The sequence below is a fragment of the Mizuhopecten yessoensis genome, unplaced genomic scaffold (genome assembly GCF_002113885.1).
Source record: "Mizuhopecten yessoensis strain PY_sf001 unplaced genomic scaffold, ASM211388v2 scaffold4663, whole genome shotgun sequence".
NCBI classification, from domain to species: Eukaryota; Metazoa; Mollusca; class Bivalvia; order Pectinida; family Pectinidae; genus Mizuhopecten; species Mizuhopecten yessoensis.
Genome location: NW_018405659.1, coordinates 121517 through 143403, shown reverse-complemented (window position 1 = coordinate 143403; position 21887 = coordinate 121517). Strand labels below are relative to the sequence as shown.

General features: G+C 34.8%; 1 protein-coding gene across 1 annotated transcript in view; it reads right to left on the bottom strand.

Annotated features, from left to right (window-relative positions):
- LOC110449576 (potassium voltage-gated channel protein Shal-like) overlaps positions 1–21887 on the bottom strand; it is a 116313-nt gene that overhangs the window by 28717 nt on the left and 65709 nt on the right. The window contains exon 2 of the mRNA XM_021496526.1: positions 7032–7194. Within this exon, the coding sequence (XP_021352201.1) occupies positions 7032–7194 (163 nt within the window). The remainder of the gene's footprint in view (positions 1–7031; positions 7195–21887) is intronic.

Genomic DNA, 21887 nt, shown 5'->3' with positions numbered 1-21887 from the left:
GATTGCTGTTTAACAGTGTTTGGCACTGTCTCATTTCTAACTTATGATTAATGAATTGTCTGTATTGATAGAAATCCGAGTGCTGTTTAACATTGTTTGACACTGTCTCATTTCTAACTTATAATTAATGAATTGTCTGTATTGATAGAAATCAGAGTGATGTTTAACATTGTTTGACACCGTTTGATTTCTAACTTATAATTATTGAATTGTCTGTATTGACAGAAATCGGAGTGCTGTTTAGCAGTGTTTGACACTGTTTGATTTCTAACTTATAATTAATGAATTGTCTGTATTGATAGAAATCAGATTGCTGTTTAACAGTGTTTGGCACTGTCTCATTTCTAACTTATAATTAATGAATTGTCTGTATTGATAGAAATCCGAGTGCCGTTTAACATTGTTTGACACTGTTTGATTTCTAACTTATAATTAATGAATTGTCTGTATTGATAGAAATCTGAGTGCTGTTTAACATTGTTTGGCACTGTTTGATTTCTATTTTATAATTAATGAATTGTCTGTATTGATAGAAATCAGAGTGATGTTTAACATTGTTTGACACTGTTTGATTTCTAACTTATAACTATTGAATTGTCTGTATTGATAGAAATCTGATTGCTGTTTAACAGTGTTTGACACTGTCTCATTTCTAACTTATAATTAATGAATTGTCTGTATTGATAGAAATCTGATTGCTGTTTAACATTGTTTGACACTGTCTCATTTCTAACTTATAATTGATGAATTGTCTGTATTGATAGAAATCTGATTGCTGTTTAACAGTGTTTGGCACTGTCTCATTTCTAACTTATAATTAATGAATTGTCTGTATTGATAGAAATCCGAGTGCCGTTTAACATTGTTTGACACTGTTTGATTTCTAACTTATAATTATTGAATTGTCTGTATTGATAGAAATCTGATTGCTGTTTAACAGTGTTTGACACTGTTTGATTTCTAACTTATAATTATTGAATTGTCTGTATTGATAGAAATCTGATTGCTGTTTAACATAGAAATCAGAGTGATGTTTAACATTGTTTGACACTGTTTGATTTCTAACTAATAATTAGTGAATTGTGTGTATTGATAGAAATCAGAGTGCTGTTTAACAGTGTTTGATACTGTTTGATTTCTAACTTATAATTAGAGAATTGCCTGTATTGAAAGAAATCCGAGTGCTCTTTAACATTGTTTGACACTGTCTCATTTCTAACCTATAATTAGTGAATTGTCTGTATTGATAGAAATCTGATTGCTGTTTAACAATGTTTGACACTGTCTCATTTCTAACTTATAATTAATGAATGGTCTGTATTGATAGAAATCTGATTGCTGTTTAACAGTTGTTTGACACTGTTTGATTTCTAACTTATAATTAATGAATTGTCTGTATTGATAGAAAACTGAGTGTTGTTTAACATTGTTTGGCACTGTTTGATTTCTAACTTATAATTATTGAATTGTCTGTATTGATAGAAATCTGATTGCTGTTTAACAATGTTTGACACTGTCTCATTTCTAACTTATAATTAGTGAATTGTCGGTATTGATAGAAATCTGATTGCTGTTTAACATTGTTTGCCACTGTCTCATTTCTAACTTATAATTGATGAATTGTCTGTATTGATAGAAATCTGATTGCTGTTTAACATTGTTTGCCACTGTCTCATTTCTAACTTATAATTGATGAATTGTCTGTATTGATAGAAATCTGATTGCTGTTTAACAATGTTTGACACTGTCTCATTTCTAACTTATAATTGATGAATTGTCTGTATTGATAGAAATCTGATTGCTGTTTAACAATGTTTGACACTGTCTCATTTCTAACTTATAATTATTGAATTGTCTGTATTGACAGAAATCAGAGTGCTGTTTAACAGTGTTGATACTGTTTGATTTCTAACTTATAATTAGTGAATTGCCTGTATTGACAGAAATCCGAGTGCTCTTTAACATTGTTTGACACTGTCTCATTTCTAACTAATAATTAGTGAATTGTGTGTATTAACAGAAATCAGAGTGCTGTTTAACAGTGTTTGATACGGTTTGATTTCTAACTTATAATTAGTGAATTGTCTGTATGTACAGAAATCAGAGTGCTGTTTAACATTGTTTGACACTGTCTCGTTTCTAACTAATAATTAGTGAATTGTCTGTATTGACAGAAATCAGAGTGCTGTTTAACAGTGTTGATACTGTTTGATTTCTAACTTATAATTAGTGAATTGCCTGTATTGAAAGAAATCCGAGCGCTCTTTAACATTGTTTGACACTGTCTCATTTCTAACTTATAATTATTGAATTGTCTGTATTGACAGAAATCAGAGTGCTGTTTAACAGTGTTTGATACTGTTTGATTTCTAACTTATAATTAGTGAATTGCCTGTATTGAAAGAAATCCGAGTGCTCTTTAACATTGTTTGACACTGTCTCATTTCTAACTTATAATTAATGAATGGTCTGTATTGATAGAAATCTGATTGCTGTTTAACAGTGTTTGGCACTGTCTCATTTCTAACTTATAATTAATGAATTGTCTGTATTGATAGAAATCTGATTGCTGTTTATCATTGTTTGACACTGTTTCATTTCTAACTTGTAATTAGTGAATTGTCTGTATTGAAAGAAATCCGAGTGCTGTTTAACAGTGTTTGACACTGTTTGATTTCTAACTTATAATTAGTGAATTGTCTGTATGGAAAGAAATCCGAGTGCTGTTTAACCTTGTTTGACACTGTCTCATTTGTAACTTATAATTAGTGAATTGTCTGTATGTACAGAAATCAGAGTGCTGTTTAACATTGCTTGACACTGTCTCATTTCTAACCTATAATTAGTGAATTGTCTGTATTGATAGAAATCTGATTGCTGCTTAACATTGTTTGACACTGTCTCATTGCTAACTAATAATTAGTGAATTGTCTGTATTGATAGAAATCTGATTGCTGTTTAACATTGTTTGACACATTCTCATTTCTAACTTATAATTAGTGAATTGTCTGTATGTACAGAAATCAGAGTGCTGTTTAACATTGTTTGACACTGTCTCATTGCTAACTAATAATTAGTGAATAGTCTGTATTGATAGAAATCTGAGTGCTGTTTAACATTGTTTGACAATGTTTAATTTATAACTTATAATTATTGAATTGTCTGTATTGACAGAAATCAGATTGCTGTTTAACATTGTCTGACACTGTCCCATTTCTAACTTATAATTAGTGAATTGTCTGTTTTGATAGAAATCTGATTGCTGTTTGACATTGTTTGACACTGTCTCAATTCTAACTTATAATTAGTGAATTGTCTGTTTTGATAGAAATCTGATTGCTGTTTGACATTGTTTGACACTGTCTCATTGCTAACTAATAATTAGTGAAAATCTGATTGCTGTTTAACATTGTTTGACACTGTCTCATTTCTAACTTATAATTAGTGAATTTTCTTTATTGATAGAAATCTGATTGCTGTTTAACATTGTTTGACACTGTCTCATTTCTAACTTATAATTATTGAATTGTCTGTATTGACAGAAATCAGAGAGCTGTTTAACATTGTTTGACACTGTCTCATTTCTATCTTATAATTAGTGAATTGTCTGTATTGATAGAAATCAGAGTGCTGTTTAACATTGTTTGACACTGTTTCATTTCTAACTAATAATTAGTGAATTGTCTGTATTGAAAGAAATCCGAGTGCTGTTTAACATTGTTTGACACTGTCTCATTTCTAACTAATAATTAGTTAATTGTCGGTATTGAAAGAAATCCGAGTGCTGTTTAACATTGTTTGACACTGTCTCATTTCTAACTTATAATTAGTGAATTGTCTGTATTGATAGAAATCAGAGTGCTGTTTAACAGTGTTTGATACTGTTTGGTTTCTAACTTATAATTAGTGAATTGTCTGTATTGAAAGAAATCCGAGTGCTGTTTAACATTGTTTGACACTGTTTGATTTCTAACTTATAATTATTGAATTGTCTGTATTGACAGAAATCAGAGTGCTGTTTAACAGTGTTTGACACTGTTTGATTTCTAACTTATAATTATTGAATTGTCTGTATTGACAAAAATCAGAGTGCTGTTTAACATTGTTTGACACTGTCTCACTTCTAACTTATAATTAGTGAATTGTCTGTATTGATAGAAATCAGAGTGCTGTTTAACATTGTTTGACACTGTTTCATTTCTAACTAATAATTAGTAAATTGACGGTATTGACAGAAATCTGAGTGCTGTTTAACATTGTTTGACACTGTCTCATTTCTAACTAATAATTAGTGAATTGTGTGTATTGATAGAAATCAGAGTGCTGTTTAACATTGTTGGCACTGTTTGATTTCTAACTAATAATTAGTGAATTGTCTGTATTGATAGAAATCCGAGTGCTGTTTAACAGTGTTTGACACTCTTTGATTTCTAACTTATAATTAGTGAATTGTCTGTATTGACAGAAAACAGAGTGCTGTTAAACAGTGTTTGACACTGTCTCATTTCTAACTTATAATTAATGAATTGTCTGTATTGACAGAAATCAGAGTGATGTTTAACATTGTTTGACACTGTCTCATTTCTAACTAATAATTAGTTAATTGTCGGTATTGAAAGAAATCCGAGTGCTGTTTAACATTGTTTGTCAGTGTCTCATTTCTAACTTATAATTAGTGAATTGTCTGTATTGATAGAAATCTGATTGCTGTTTAACAGTGCTTGACACTGTTTGATTTCTAACTGATAATTATTGAATTGTCTGTATTGGCAGAAATCAGAGTGCTGTTTGACATTGTTTGACACTGTTTCAGTTCTAACTAATAATTGGTGAATTGTGTGTATTGATAGAAATCAGAGTGCTGTTTAACATTGTTTGACACTGTTTCAGTTCTAACTAATAATTAGTGAATTGTGTGTATTGATAGAAATCTGATTGCTGTTTAACAGTGTTTGACACTGTTTGATTTCTAACTTATAATTATTGAATTGTCTGTATTGACAGAAATCAGAGTGCTGTTTAACATTGTTTGACACTGTTTCAGGTCTAACTAATAATTATTGAATTGTCTGTATTGACAGAAATCCGAGTGCTGTTTAACATTGTTTGACACTGTTTGATTTCTAACTTGTAATTAGTGAATTGTGTGTATTGATAGAAATCAGAGTGTTGTTTAACATTGTTTGACACTGTCTGAATTCTAACTTATAATTAGTGAATTGTCTGCATTGACAGAAATCTGAGTGCTGTTTAACATTGGTTGACACTGTCTCAATTCTAACTTATAATTAGTGAATTGTCTGTATTGACAGAAATCATAGTGCTGTTTAACATTGTTTGACACTGTTTCAGGTCTAACTAATAATTATTGAATTGTCTGTATTGACAGAAATCTGAGTGCTGTTTAACATTGTTTGACACTGTTTGATTTCTAACTTATAATTAGTGAATTGTGTGTATTGACAGAAATCAGAGTGGTGTTTAACAGTGTTTGACACTGTTTGATTTCTAACTTATAATTAGTGAATTGTGTGTATTGACAGAAAATCCGAGTGCTGTTTAACATTGTTTGACACTGTCTCAATTCTAACTTATAATTAGTGAATTGTCTGTATTGACAGAAATCTGAGTGCTGTTTAACATTGTTTGACACTGTTTTGTTTGTAACTAATAATTAGTGAATTGTCTGTATTGATAGAAATCTGAGTGCTGTTTAACATTGTTTGACCCCGTTTCATTTCTAACTAATAATTAGTAAATTGTCTGTATTGACAGAAATCAGAGTGCTGTTTAACATTGTGTGACACTGTCTCATTTCTAACTAATAATTAGTGAATTGTCTGTAGTGATAGAAATCAGAGTGCTGTTTAACATTGTTTGACACTGTCTCATTTCTAACTAATAATTAGTGAATTGTCTGTATTGATAGAAATCCGAGTGCTGTTTAACATTGTTTGACACTGTTTAATTTTTAACTAAAAATTAGCGAATTGTCTGTATTGACATAAATCAGAGTGCTGTTTAACATTGTTTGACACTGTCTCGTTTCTAACTAATAATTAGTGAATTGTCTGTATTGACAGAAATCAGAGTGCTGTTTAACATTGTTTGACACTGTTTTGTTTGTAACTAATAATTAGTGAATTGTCTGAATGTAAACTCAAAGGGGATAATTGTGGCTATTACGATTTTTGAAAATCTTGGGAATAGAAAAATACACCAACGGTCTTTACTACTTCGTATCTTGAAAGATAAACGTAACGCACATACGTACATGTGTATACACGTACTTTCTATATTAGAGGAACGTGCATCTTCTTTAGAAATGTTTAATTATTATTTATTAAGTTGATGGGTTAAATAATAAATATATATGTTAATTATTTTAACACACCCCGACAAATATAACAATTCGCCCATGGGCCTTAATAGTCACCTGAATCCTACAGTATTTATTTTTGTTATTGAAATATGAATTGGAGATAATGTCAATCATCTCTACCAGTTTGAGCAAAAATATAGTTAAGTATACCATTAGGTTAAATTTGTCAAGACCATGAGTTGATTATTCCTAAACCGCGTTTCAGTCAAATAGGCCTATTGGAACTTGATTTTAAGTTTGAAATAGTATGCTTTTCAAAATGGCGGCCGTTGTGGCCTTATTGAATTTTTGATTGACCCCAAAAAAAGAGCACTTTGCCAGGACCATGAGTTGATAATTCCTACCAAGTTTCATTTAAATCGGCATAGTAGAACTTCACTTTAAGTTTTTCAAGATGGCGGCTGTTGCGGCCATATTGAATTTCTGATCGACTCGAAAAATAACAACACTTGGTGCATGGAAAAGAGAACGACCACAACATTTACATGATACGGAATTCTTTTGGGCTTCCATGAGATGCTTAACACCAAATAAGAGTCCCAAATATGTTCACCATACCTCAGGGGTAGTCTTTGATCCGTTTATTAACTAAAAGACCCAGGTCGATCATCAATGATCATGGCAAATGTTGTCCTCAGTTTTTACTTACCTTTTGCGCTTTGCGTTTGTCGGCTCTCTGGTTTTGATGGTAGATTCTGCTAAAGTTTGACACAATAACGGGAACAGGTAAGGCGATGACGAGGACTCCACTAAGCGAGCACACACCTCCTACCACCTTGCCGGGTATTGTCCTGGGCACCATATCACCATAACTACAATGGCAAAAGAACAAATGTCACTCATGACGTAACTAGTAACAAGCATCACGCGTGTCAGCATTTGCCTGTCATTGAGATTGTTCGATGCTAAATGGGAAGATTTGTATACAAATGTCTCAGGAATGGACTTTACACAATATAACAATGGGAAACTGAAAGTTTCGAAACATGGATGCAATAAATTGTGGTTCAATGACTACAGAGGATGTATCTCTGAGTGACTGTAAATTCTATTTACATATTATTGCGAATGATTACACGCCAACAGCGGATATCCTCTTCTGGGAAACCTAAGCACATACTGTTTCGTCGTGCTTCAGGAGTTTAAATATGACGTATGCGATATTGTATTAAAATTTTACTGTTCTTATGAATAAGAAATGGAGTTGTTTGTAAGCATGGACGTACATGTAGAGTAATGGAGGCGGTGCGCGAATGGTCGTGTGTAGCACAGTGTGTGTATTGCGACCGGTAAGCACGGCATATGTAGAATAAACAATGTTGGATGGTATTTCTGAACTGGTAGCATAAAAGCAACAGAGGTGGTCCTTTGTTATGTTATTATTTAGGCGTCTAGGGATGACAATATGTTTTATGGAATAGTCCAATAAAACACAGCTAAGAAGAGTCACTCCCTTTTCCTTAATATGTCCTAAAATACAATTATGTCTTTCTTATAGAATGTAAATCATGAATAAATAACATTGAGACAAAAAATAAACTATATCAGCGCGTCAACACAGAAGGACAAAGTCAGACATCAAGGTCGATATGGGAATACAAAACCAGAAACCGAGAAGACACCAAAAACAGAACTGAATACCCCAGACACAGAGGCGACATGATGTGCTCCAGACGGATGTTTCCCAAATCACACATGACGCATTCACATGTGCCTACTATTATCGAGGAGAGTATGTCAACAAATATCTTAAATGTGTTCATCGAAATATCTAAAACAAACCCGTTACATGATACATTCGCGATACTGTTGATATGCTTGGTTACGTTTGGAACATTATTACGTAACAGGTCATTGTACCAATATGTCCACAAACTAGTGGGAAATGCATAACCAGGATACAACCAATTCATTCGCAAAATACATAACAACAACAAATCAAACAAACGCATCGTAAACATGGCTGTGACGAATGGAAGGTAAATTTCTCCAAGATAATATCAGCCCATTTAAACGTATTATCTACCGAATGGTGAAGTGTTATAATTAAACCCTCAATCACTACTATGTTATATTATCGTGCATGGCATTATTTTTTATGTTACAGTGGATATACATGTTTTACATGAAAATCTCACATAAGCATGTCACCCTTTACTAGGTCTAAAACAATAGTCACAAACTACCGACGGCGTAGTAAGGACCTCACTCTCACCATCGTAGAGGATAGGAACGGAGGATCGCTTACTTTCATCGTTTCAAAGGATTTAGATGATTTAAAGAGGGGACTGTTAACTGTCACCATCCTATACTCGATCTAAAGAGTGGATTGCTCAATGTTAACAGAAACGAGGATAAACAGATAGGATGGATCACTACCATCATCTGAGAGCATTGCAGCGGATCTATAGATAGGTTTGTATACTGTCAACATTGCAGAAGTGCACTTACTATTTACATTGTATCTTATCTAAAGGAGACTCCCTTTCTGTTACTACTAAAGAGGATCTAAATAAAGCCTTGCTCATTGTCACCGATTTGCTTACCGACACCATTGCATAGGATGTATATGGAGAATATATCTCTACAACGATCAAGCATATTCAAGAGATCAGACTTTTCTAAGCGAAAAAGTACGAATCTGCCCTACATCAGCTATCTTACACCAAAGAACCCCAAAGAGGTTTGTACTTGTCGTATAATGAATGGAACGTGTAGCAATGTAATGTTGTGATGTATCGTATGCACATATCAAATAATGACAGATATTCCCCTTAGCTTGTATGTTAATTTCACGATAGCGGTCGTGATCTATATGGGTTAAACGAGAGACAAACCATTTGTATCCGTTACAATGCAACGTCCGACATCAATGAACTTGAGGTATCACAATAGCAAACTTTCCACTGCATAATGGAGACTCTGCATTCAATAAAAATTGACATGTAGTATCGATTCTTCAAATCAACCATTAGACATATGGACGGCTAAAGACGAAGTGCCTTCTTGTTTACATGTAAACACTTTTGGCGACGTTTTGCTGAAACCAGTCAAACGAGGAATGTATTATTTTTATTTTTTTTGAAAAAAATGGGAATAATTCGGAAATTCGTACAGTACCAACAAAGACATTTATTGATTAGAAAGACGTACCGATAGAAAATAATCCTGGTTTATACTAAAAATAATGTTTAAGCAGTACAACCTGAGAAAAAAAACTAATTATCGACTTGAAATTTAAATCGTCACCTTTTAAGTGAGTTGAATACTATTGTGATGCAGTATAAAACTGTTCAGATCTACGGAAAACATCATTAATATATCGAAATGAAGTATACATTAATAGGGCAAGTGTCTTGCATCCCGTGTTCGTCTCTTGCCCTTGCATACAATTCAGTTTCATGAAATATTCAGACCCGATATAGAAAAAGCCTCCGTTGCAATACTGATAATCTTCTCCATTAGAATTTGATAAAATAAATCATATCGTGCGGAAAATGTCACACGTGATGTACTTTTTTCTTTATAGTGGTGCAATATTTTGCAGTACACTTTTTGCAGCAATGACAAAAAATGTGTAGATGCATTTGAAAAAGCATCCTGTATTTAGATTTACTCTCCCTCGTATTACCGTATAGCTCATAGTAGAAAAGGTATGTATCACAATCTATAGGTGTGTATATGTGACGTGTCGCTGACTAGTACGATACGTACCCTGTCACCTCATCAAACAAATAACGACTGAAGCGTATGTGCAACAAAGAGTGAAACATGTACGAGTTGGCAATATATAATCGAAGTCGATTTGGATACTCTATAAGCGTATTACACTTAGTTATTATACACGTTCGAAATGACGAATCATACCGATAATTCGATTCGGCTACGCTTTGTTTAATACCATGTCATTGATGCAAGACATTTTCTGTAATTGCCTATTTATTGATCTGGGACTCTGAATGCTTCCTTTACAATCGGATGAACTTCTTCCCTTCTTCGGTTATAGTATATTCCCGGTGTTGAATAAGTCGGATTCCGGATCGCTGACCAGTTTCTGCGATGGGGAAAAGGCACAGTTCTTGCATCCGATTATGTACACACATTCTGCGACGTTTTCTTTAGTTGTTCTAAGGTTAGGGTGAACAAGGATATTGTAAGCGTCTTAACGGGCTTCATGGCTGGACTTTACAATGGCTGCGATATATCCTCTGGGTGGTTTTATATACAGGATGACGTCCTGACCTTTCGTTTTGTGTTTATCCTTATTTGTTGGTTTTTCTTGTTATTTCCTTTGCTTTGACACTCTCTTTGTACCCTTTTAAGAGCCCATTCCAGATCTCGACATATTTTCATTGCATCCGTGATGTGATTATGATCTTGAGTTTTACCCTGTTGTTCTGTTTAAAGTGCATCCCATCAGTTAAGCAACGTGCATACTACTCCCAATTTCTGATGCAAATGATGGTTGTCTGATGAAGGTGGCAGGGTATGTATAGTACTAGTCACCGGAATTTCACATACAAAAACTTACTGATTGTGATACATAACCTTTCTACTATTCATATTTACCAACCTGAAGATAGTGATTGGAAATATCTGCTTCTGGTCGTGAAAACAACATTTTATCACCGAAAAAACCCTTACAAATGGTACATGAAGGTAAACATAACAGGCATATTGATATAAATAATATATTAAATTAGTATACTTTTTGAAATGACTCCTTCTGCCATGCATAATCTGAGAGCATCGATATATTAAGGTGAACGCATCGGATATATCTTAAAGTCAAGAGAAAAATGATTCAGATATTGCATAAGAATTGGTATAATTATATATTCATTTAAATATTAAAAGTAGTATTTCATTGCATAAAAAATAATCAAAACATAATATTTTAATCTTTGTTACATATTCAACCAATCCACACCTAGTTCACATTAAAAAAAAAAATATTTCAAAGGAAGTCAACTTCCAACTAAAAGCTCGTGAGATAGCTTCGATCGCATTCCTTTTTTTAAATCTCTCGAATATTAATTAAATGTTAAATACACAAGCTGTGTACACTTAAAACTCAAACACATAAGTCTTGTTTGGCCCCTTTTCCCTTGGTATCAACATAATCCATTGGTCTTTCCTAGGCCAGTGTAACGTCATACCAAATTTTGTGAAAATCTGTCATATTAAATTTATTGAAATATGTCTAATTGTATTTATGAAGTAGTCCTTCAAATATTTTCTATGACTTCCTCTACTGTTATCTGCCCCAAGGGAACAAGTCACCACCCATTTATATGAAAATGAATTATCGTAGCTCTGGGCTTCTTATCAAATTTGTCAACAGCCCTACAGCCTTTTTTGAAAAATCGTCTTTTAAATGAAAAATGGAAGCAAAATGCGTCATGAGATAAACTCGTGGTGGTCTAAATATACCACAGCATGGTAAATACTACAAAAACTATGTAGCTGAGAATCAATAAGGTAAGACAACAACAGCCACTGTAGAGACACTATTACAAAGGGAGACTCTGTTTCAATAAATACGGCATGAACTCGTTAAGATGATTTATAAATTAAGTCAAGAATATCGAACATCAATGTAAATGTATACATTTTTTGTCAACACATGTTACATAAAATAGCCAAGAAAGTTGTCAGAAATTGTGCTTTATCAATCGGATTGTCATTTATCAATAAAATATGTTGATATGAATTAAGGAAAAGTTATTATTAAGGACACAACGGGGTCTGAATATTAATACATGATTAAAATCTGTATACAAATGATACTCAACTTTGTGAAAAGAAAAAAACCCTTCTGCTTACATTATGTATATGATACACAATGGGTGACATGGGTAAGAGAAATAGAATCATTCACCCCCTTGAGGGTGACATAGGGGAATCTCATCCCCAAGGGTTTGTAGGTATCACTTCATGTATATGAAGAAAAGTTGGAAAAAAACATTTTGGTCGGTTAGTTATAAACATATTTTTTTCCGATTATCATCTTGTGAAAAGGAAATAATAATCAAATTTCAAATAGCGAATTTCGAAATAACATTGCATATTTGTTTGCCGAGTAAATGAATTTTACAGCGACTGTGTCTAATTAAACTTTGATTTTCTAATTATTCAAATGACTTATAACGGAATCGTTTTAAATCTCAGAGAAACGTCGCAATGCTCTTTTTGTATCTCTAACATAGGAAAATATCTTTTATCGCTGCAATTTTCAAAATATTACTAACTACGCAGGAATGGTGTACCCGGACCTCATAATTTCAAAACCATGGAACATATCCATTGTTATATCGGTCAAAACAAGGGAACATACCCACTGTGTTATCAGTCAAAACAAGGGAACAAACCCACTGTGTTGTCGGTCAAAACAAGTGAACATACTTACTGTGTTACCGGTCAGAACAATGGAACATATCCACTGTGTTATCTGTCAAAACAAGGGAACAAACCCACTTTGTTATCGGTCTAAACAAGGGAACATACTAACTGTGTTAAAGCTCAAAACAAGGGAGCAAAGCCACTGTGTTATCAGTCAAAACAAGGGAACAAACTAACTGTTAGAGGTCAAAACAAGGGAACGTCATCACTGTGGTTCCGGTCAAAACAAGGGGAAATATTGGCTATGTAATCGATCAAAGCAAGGGAACATTCCCACAGCGTTATCAGTCAAAACAAGAGAATGTATCCACTTTGTCATCGTCAAAACAATGGAACATATCCACTTTGTCATCGTCAAAACAAGGGATCATACCCACTGTGTTATCAGTCATGACATTTTTAAATTGCATATTTCTTTGCAATATTATTCGGATTAATGTTCAAAATTTTCTTACTCGTTTTAAAAGACTCGAAACCTATAAAAAAAAAAAATTTGTCTTAGAAAGTATTGTTACAGTAGAGGAAGGGACTGTCTACCTCATTGTCACTTTACTAGTAGCTATGTTGCATTTATGAGCTTATTCGCACCGTATATAATCGATAAAGAGTAGAGTGTTCCCTTGATAAAACTCATCTAATGAAACACGTTTCAAAAAAATGCTATGCCTTTTTACAACTTCAAGTTATTGTATATGTATACTTGTATACTAAAAATGGACGCAACATGAGTTAATACACAATGACAAAATAAGACATCAAAGTCAATGCAATATGACAAACACGGAAGCTAAGGTAACATTAAAACAAAGGGTTAGATATATTAAACCCTGACGATATATCAATAACTGGGTTGTTCGGAAGGATAAGTGTATCGATTCCGATACCAAACACGGTTCCCTTCTTTACATGTTTTCTTAAAATCTCAACAATTCTACCTAAGCATACTTTCTGATTGTGTATGTAGATGATAGTTTTTTTCCCATTACATTTGATCACAAGAAAATGCGTAGTTAAGAAAAAGGTTGCAAGATCATTATTTAGATGGAATGCAACGTTCTCAAATAGAGATGAAAAATAAAACAAAAATATCAGTGAGGTCATATTGGAACCACAGGCTTCATAAACCAAAATCCGTCTGAACTCTGTTTTGTGATAATATTCCTCTGCGTTCCATATATATATATATATCAGCGTACAAGTAGGTTGTTTCACAGTCTATATCCGTGTATTAGGAGATTATAATCCTTTGTCGATACCTGTATACCGGTAAGTTATATTCCAAGTTTATAACTGTATTTCGGTAATTTATATTTCCAGTTTATAACTGTATATCGATAAGGTACATTCCCAGTTTATTCCTTTGTACAGGTAAGTTAACTTCCCGGTTTATAACTGTATATCGGTAAGTTATATTCCCGGTTTATAACTGTACACAGGTAAATTATATCCCTGGTTTAACACTGTATACCGGTAAGTCTTATTCCCGGTTTGTTATTGTATACAGGTAATTTATATTCATAGTTTATAACTGTTTACCGGTAAGTTCTATTCCTCGTTTAAAACTGTATACCGGAAAGTTATATTCCTGGTTTATAACTGGGAATATTAGGAACTGTTATACAGTTATAAACCGGGAATATAACTTACCGGTATACAGTTTTAAACCAGGAATAGAACTTACTGGTAAACAGTAATACACCGGGAATATAACTTTCCGGTAAACAGTTATAAACCGGGAATATGACTTACCTGTATACAGTTGTAAGCCGGGAATATAACTTACCGGTAAACAGTTATAATCCGGGAATATTACGAACTGTTTACAACTGTGTACCAGTACGTTATATTCCCGGTTTAAAACTGTATACCGGTAAATTATGCTCCCGGTCTATAATTGTATAATGGTTAGTTATATTCCTGGTTTAAAACTGTATACCAGTAGGTTGAATAACCGGTTTATAACTAACAGGTTTTATACCCGGTTTATAACTGTTACTGGTAGGTTGTATACCCGGTTTATAACTGTTACCAGTAGGTTTTATACCCGGTTTATAACTGTTTACCAATATTTAGATCGGCCTCAGGAAATACGAAACCCTTTAGGGTCATACCATCCCGTATACCCCGCCAAAATTCCGTGTAACGAATTTATTACCCCTTTGAGTCTTTTATATTGGTTTTGTACAGTTCCCCGTCAACTTTTCTGTTGTCAAGATAAAAATGGCACAGTAGATCTACCTCATTTAGTTCCGTTTTATCAAATTCCTCGAACTGTTCTTCCTGATTCTTTTCTTTTAAATACGTCCTCAGCATGTTTGCCGCTCGTCTGTTCGACTTTTGTGTGTTTTGTGGCATATAGTTAGCCCTTTTGGCGAGTATTTCCTCATCAGTATGCGAAGCGAAACGTTTTGCCATTTTGTAAACATCGCCGGAAGCAGACGACGAATGCGAGTTGTCTCCCATTGCCCGGCCGCAAGATACAAAGACACGTGACCCGTATACCCCTTGTAAAAGCACATGATTCCACCGTATTACTGCTGAGAATCACGTGACATGACCGTATACCCCCTGAGATTTTCGTATACCCCTTGAGATTTACGAATGCGGTTTGGTACACTGTAGTTTTTAACCAATCAGATTCCTAGATTTTTCTCAAAGGGGTAATAATAGGTTTTATACCCGGTTTATAACTGTTACCGGCAGGTTGTATACCCGGTTTATAACTGTTACCAGTAGATTGAATACCCGGTTTATAACTGTTTACCAATAGGTTTTATACCCGGTTTAAAACTGTTATCGGTAGGTTGTATACCCAGTTTATAAATGTTACCCGGGGGTTGTATACCATATTTATAATTGTTACCTGTAGGTTGTATACCCGGTTTATAACTGTATGCCGTAAGGTTGTACACCCGGTTTATAACTGTTACCGGTAGGCTGTATACCCGGTTTATATTGGTTACCGGTGGTTTGTATACCCGGTTTATAACTGTTACCAGTAGGTTTTATACCCGGTTTATAACTGTTTACCAATAGGTTTTATACCCGGTTTATTACTGTTACCGGCAGGTTGTATACCCGGTTTAAAACTGTTACCAGTAGTTTGAATGCCCGGTTTATAACTGTTTACCAATAGGTTTTATACCCGGTTTATAACTGTTACCTGCAGGTTGTATACCCGGTTTATAACTGTTACCTGTAGGTTGTATACCCCGTTTATAACTGTTAACTGTAGGTTGTGTACCCGGTATATTACTGTTACCGGTAGGTTATATACTTGGTACATCACTTTAACAGGTAGGTTGTACCCCCGGTTTATAACTGTTACCGGTAGGTTGTATACCCAGTATATAACTGTTACCGGTAGGTTATAAACTTGGTTCATCACTTTAACAGGTAGGTTATATACCCGGTTTATAACTGTTACCGGTAGGTTGTATACCCGGTATAGTACCCGGTATATTACTGTTACCGGTAGGTTATATACTTGGTTCATCACTTTAACCGGTAGGTTGTATACCCGGTTTATAACTGTTATCGGTAGGTTGTATACCCAGTTTATAAATACCGGGAGGGGGTTGTATAACATATTTATAATTGTTACCTGTAGGTTGTATACCCGGTGTATAACTGTATGCCGTTAGGTAGTATACCCGGTTTATAACTGTTACCTGTAGGTTGTATACCCGGTTTATAACTGTTAACTGTAGGTTGTGTACCCGGTATATTACTGTTACCGGGAGGTTACATACTTGGTACATCGCTTTAACAGGTAGGTTGTATCCCCGGTTTATAACTGTTACCTATAGGTTGTATACTTGGTACATCACTTTAACAGGAAGGTTGTATACCCGGTTTATAACTGTTAACTGTAGGATACCCGGTTTATAACTGTTACCGGTAGGTTATATACTTGGTTCATCACTTTAACCGGTAGGTTGTATACCCGGTATATAACTGTTACCGGTAGGTTGTATACTTGGTACATCGCTTTAACAGGTAGGTTGCATACCCGGTTTATAACTGTTACCGGCAGGTTGTATACCCGGTATATAACTGTTACCTGTAGGTTATATACTTGGTTCATCACTTTAACCGGTAGGTTGTATACCCAGTTTATAACGGTTATCGGTAGGTTGTATACCCAGTTTATAAATGTTACCCGGGGGTTGTATACCATATTTATGATTGTTACCTGTAGGTTGTATACCCGGTTTATATTGGTTACCGGTAGGTTGTATACTTGGTATATCACTTTAACAGGTAGGTTGCATACCCGGTTTATAACTGTTAACTGTAGGTTGTGTAACCGGTATATTACTGTTACCGGTAGGTTGTATACCCGGTATATTACTGTTACCGGTAGGTTATATACTTGGTACATCACTTTAACAGGTAGGTTGTATACCCGGTTTATAACTGTTACCGGTAGGTTATATACTTGGTTCATCACTTTAACTGGTAGGTTGTATACCCGGCATATAACTGTTACCGGTAGGTTGTATACTTGGTACATCACTTTAACAGGTAGGTTGTATACCCGGTTTATAACTGTTACCGGTAGGTTGTATACCCGGTATATAACTGGGACCGGTAGGTTATATACTTGGTTCATCACTTTAACCGGTAGGTTGTATACCCGGTTTATAACTGTATGCCGTTAGGTTGTATACCCGGTTTATAACTGTTACCGGTAGGCTGTATACCCGGTTTATATTGGTTACCGGTAGGTTGAACAACCGGTTTATAACTGTAACCTGTTAGTTGTATATCCGGTTTATAACTGTTACCTATAGGTTGTATACTTGGTACATCACGTTTACCGAAATGTTGTATACCCGGTATATAACTGTTACCTGTAGGTTGTATACCCGGTTTATAACTGTTACCGGCAGGTTGTATACCCGGTTTTTAACTGTTACCTGTAGGTAGTATACCCGATATATAACTGTTACCTGTAGGTTGTATACCCGGTATATAACTGGGACCGGTAGGTTGTATACCCGGTTTATAACTGTTAACTGTACGTTGTATACCCGGTTTATAACTGTTACCGGTAGGTTGTATACCCGGTATATAACTGTTACCAGTAGGTTATATACTTGGTTAATCACTTTAACCGGTAGGTTGTATACCCGGTATATAACTGTTACCGGTAGGTTGTATACTTGGTACGTCACTTAAACAGGTAAGTTGTATACCCGGTTTATAACTGTTACCGGTAGGTTGTATACCCGGTATATAACTGTTACCGGTAGGTTATATACTTGGTACATCACTTTAACCGGTAGGTTGTATACTCGGTATATAACTGTTAACTGTAGGTTGTGTACCCGGTATATAACTGTTACCGGTAGGTTGTATACCCGGTATGTAACTGTTACCGGTAGGTTATATACTTGGTACATCACTTTAACCGGTGTGTTGTATACCCGGTATATAACTGGGACCGGTAGGTTGTATACCCGGTATATAACTGTTACCTGTAGGTTGTATACCCGGTATATTACTGTTACCGGTAGGTTGTGTACCCGGTATATAACTGTTACCTGAAGGTTGTATACCCGATATATTACTGTTACCGGTAGGTTGTATACCCGGTGTATTACTGTTACCGGTAGGTTGTGTACCCTGTATATTACTGTTACCGGTAGGTTGTGTACCCGGTATTTTACTGTTACCGGTAGGTTGTGTACCCGGTATATATTTACATTCTGTGTGCTTAGACCCATTGACAAAAATTACATTCATAAATGCATAACACAGGTGTTCATAGAATCTCAGCACGTGGGAACTGATAGTAACCTGATCACACTGCGTAGTAATACACTACAAAAACTACTCACTCGGAACGACCGACCTAGATGCTTAATTCTTACATCTTAAAATATTATTGAACTGTGCTTTGTGAAATATCCACGTATTCACGTGTCCTGTGCTACAAATAAACATTGAATATGGAACTACATTTTGTTGTGTTATTGTTGTTGACGGTTGCTAAGATCTCTCACGATAGTGTCACATTTCCCCGCGAAAAAACACTGTTCTCGCCACTGCGTTGCACCCGTGTATAAGCAGGAACAAACCCTGTTTATTTGTTTTATTCGTTGTTATATCGATCCACTGAAAGGATTCGTCAATGTAAATATAAGGAATGATATTTATTTTTTCAACATTTATGAGGTCATAACAACAATGGGTTTTTGGACATATTTTACATGAATCGCTAACNCCTGTAGGTTGTATACCCGGTATATTACTGTTACCGGTAGGTTGTGTACCCGGTATATTACTGTTACCGGTAGGTTGTGTACACGGTATATACTTGTTTTTACCAGTCGTTTGTATTCCCAGGTTACAACGGCAAGCCAGTTGTTTGTAAATCCAGGTCTATATCTACAAGTCACGGTGTTTGTGGTTGCCCTGCCGACTATCGTCAGTGCTCAGTATTCTACTAGCGACCACTTTTAGCTGCTGACCTTACGTGTCAATGGCCTCATCGCATTCTACTTCAGGCGACTCGTACATGTATGAAGGTGATATTGCATAATTTGATTGTGTCTCATCTCGTTCTGGAAATGTCGACAGTGATAAAAACTGGAGCAATTTCTATTTAGGGCCCTCCTGATAAGATTAGGAGGAAGAGATGACTACCTAGCTACGTGTATCATGGGAAACCCGCTACTCAAGCTCAACTCTCCTCATGACCATCTACCATAATTTTAAAAGGTTAATGTAATTGCCTATCGATAAAAGCCTAAAAATGGAAATTCTTTGGCTGTCTTGGTACACCGCCAACAAAGGTATTGAATGTCTTGTTGGATGTGAAGTGAGACCAAGACATTTTCTCACTTCGCTTTTTACTGCTTATTTCATTACAAAATTGGTGTGTTTACGTGATCAACAAGCTGAGGTAAACTTACATAATGTAAATTTGAAAAGAATGTAGTTCAACGAACTTTGGATGATGCTATGATAAATTGTTTTGTTGCCATGCTATCAGGAGAAACATGTCATCAATATGGAGGATACTGTCATAAGTTTGGTAGTATAATGTCATCTGTTTAGTTGTAAACTGTCATTGGTTTGGTAGTAAAGTGTATACCGTCATCAGTGTTGGGGTATTTTGTTATCAGTTAGTTGTAAAGTGTCATAACTTGGTGGTATACTGTCATTAGTGTTGTAGTATACAGTTTTGCGGTATTTTGTCATCAGTTTGAATGGATACTGTCAGCAGAGTGGTGGTATATTCATCCTTGTGAATTGTCATCAGGTACATTATAATCCATTTGGTTATATAGTGTCATCGCTGAGGATTGCTTTTTGCCTTAAATATGTTTGCATTGTGAACACCATGTGAAAGTCTTTTTCTATGATAGATAAACCGTAACCTTACACCACTAAACCAGTCAATACAGGACACATGAGAAGCTGCATTCCAGTGTTACACGATGCCATTATTTTCTATAGAACATCTATATTATATCAATCAATACAACAGACACATGACAGGTAGCTGTAGTATGTACGCCACGTTACACTGCTATAGAACAGTATACCAGTCAGTATAACGTGCAGATATAGTAAATCACAAACACGTGCGATCGGCTGTAAAGTATTGATTTAAAGTCGAAATTACACACATGGCAGCAGATACTCTGTGTATGCTCTGATCCAGAGCTCACTAGCCACAGAGATATACAGTGAAAACATTGTTAATGATGTTAATTCTCCGTCGACGATCAAATGCATCCACACAAACATCTGAGGAGACAGCCACGAGGTATTCCAGATATGGTGATGTTTATTAGTGATAAGATGTTGGCAGTTCCTTTATGTGGCGATTTGACATTTTTGTAGTTACCCAGTTGTAACGATCTATTTCCAATCCAATAGGGTCACACAGCGCCAGACTGTAGGCAAACAGTACGTGTACCAAAAGAGACTACGTACTACTAAGAAGTTAGATAGAAACAGATAAATGACTTCAGTGTTGCAATCGGGGAAGCAGATCAATATTTATATGTTGTCTATTAACCTTTCAAAATGGCACAGAAGAAAGTCCGTGACACAGAACGAGACCCTCAATAGTCGCCCCTTACGGTCACGTACCGGAATTTATAAACTCTATGCACCCACAGAACTCTGACCTACTACATTTCATGCAGACGTAAAGCGACGCGTGAAATATATTTATGGACTAAGTATAATACAATTATAGACTGTTATAAAGGTTAATGGGTGATGTGATCAACATGAAAAATAATGTTGTTATCACCATGAGAAAACTATTATTCGAGCAAGCATGACCAAAATCATCGGAACCAAGAGGCTGACTGGTGGTGTTAATTTGATTATTTTACCTTCAAGTCAAATTAACTATCACAACAATCTACTGTAATAGATATATATAGATGGTACTGAGCTTAACAACAATCTATTGTAATAGATATATATAGATGGTACTGAGCTTAACAACAATCTATTGTAATAGATATATATAGATGGTACTGAGCTTAACAACAATCTACTGTAATAGAATATATATAGATGGTACTGAGCTTAACAACAATCTATTGTAATAGATATATATATATGGCACTGAGCTTAACAACAATCTACTGTAATAAGATATATATAGATGGTACTGAGCTTAACAACAATCTACTGTTATAGATATATATAGATGGTACTGAGCTTAACAACAATCTACTGTTATAGATATATATAGATGGTACTGAGCTTAACAACAATCTATTGTAATATATATATATATAGATGGTACTGAGCTATCACAACAATCAACTGTAATAAGATATATATAGATGGTACTGAGCTTAACAACAATCGACTGTAATAGGATATATAAAGATGGCACTGAGCTTAACAACAATCGACTGTAATAAGATATATAAAGATGGCACTGAGCTTAACAATAATCTACTGTAATAAGAAATATAAAGATGACACTGAGCTTAACAACAATCTACTGTAATAGAATATATATAAATGGCACTGAGCTTAACAACAATCTAATGTTAAAGGATATATATAAAGATGGTACTGAGCTTAACAACAATCTACTGTAATAAGAAATATAAAG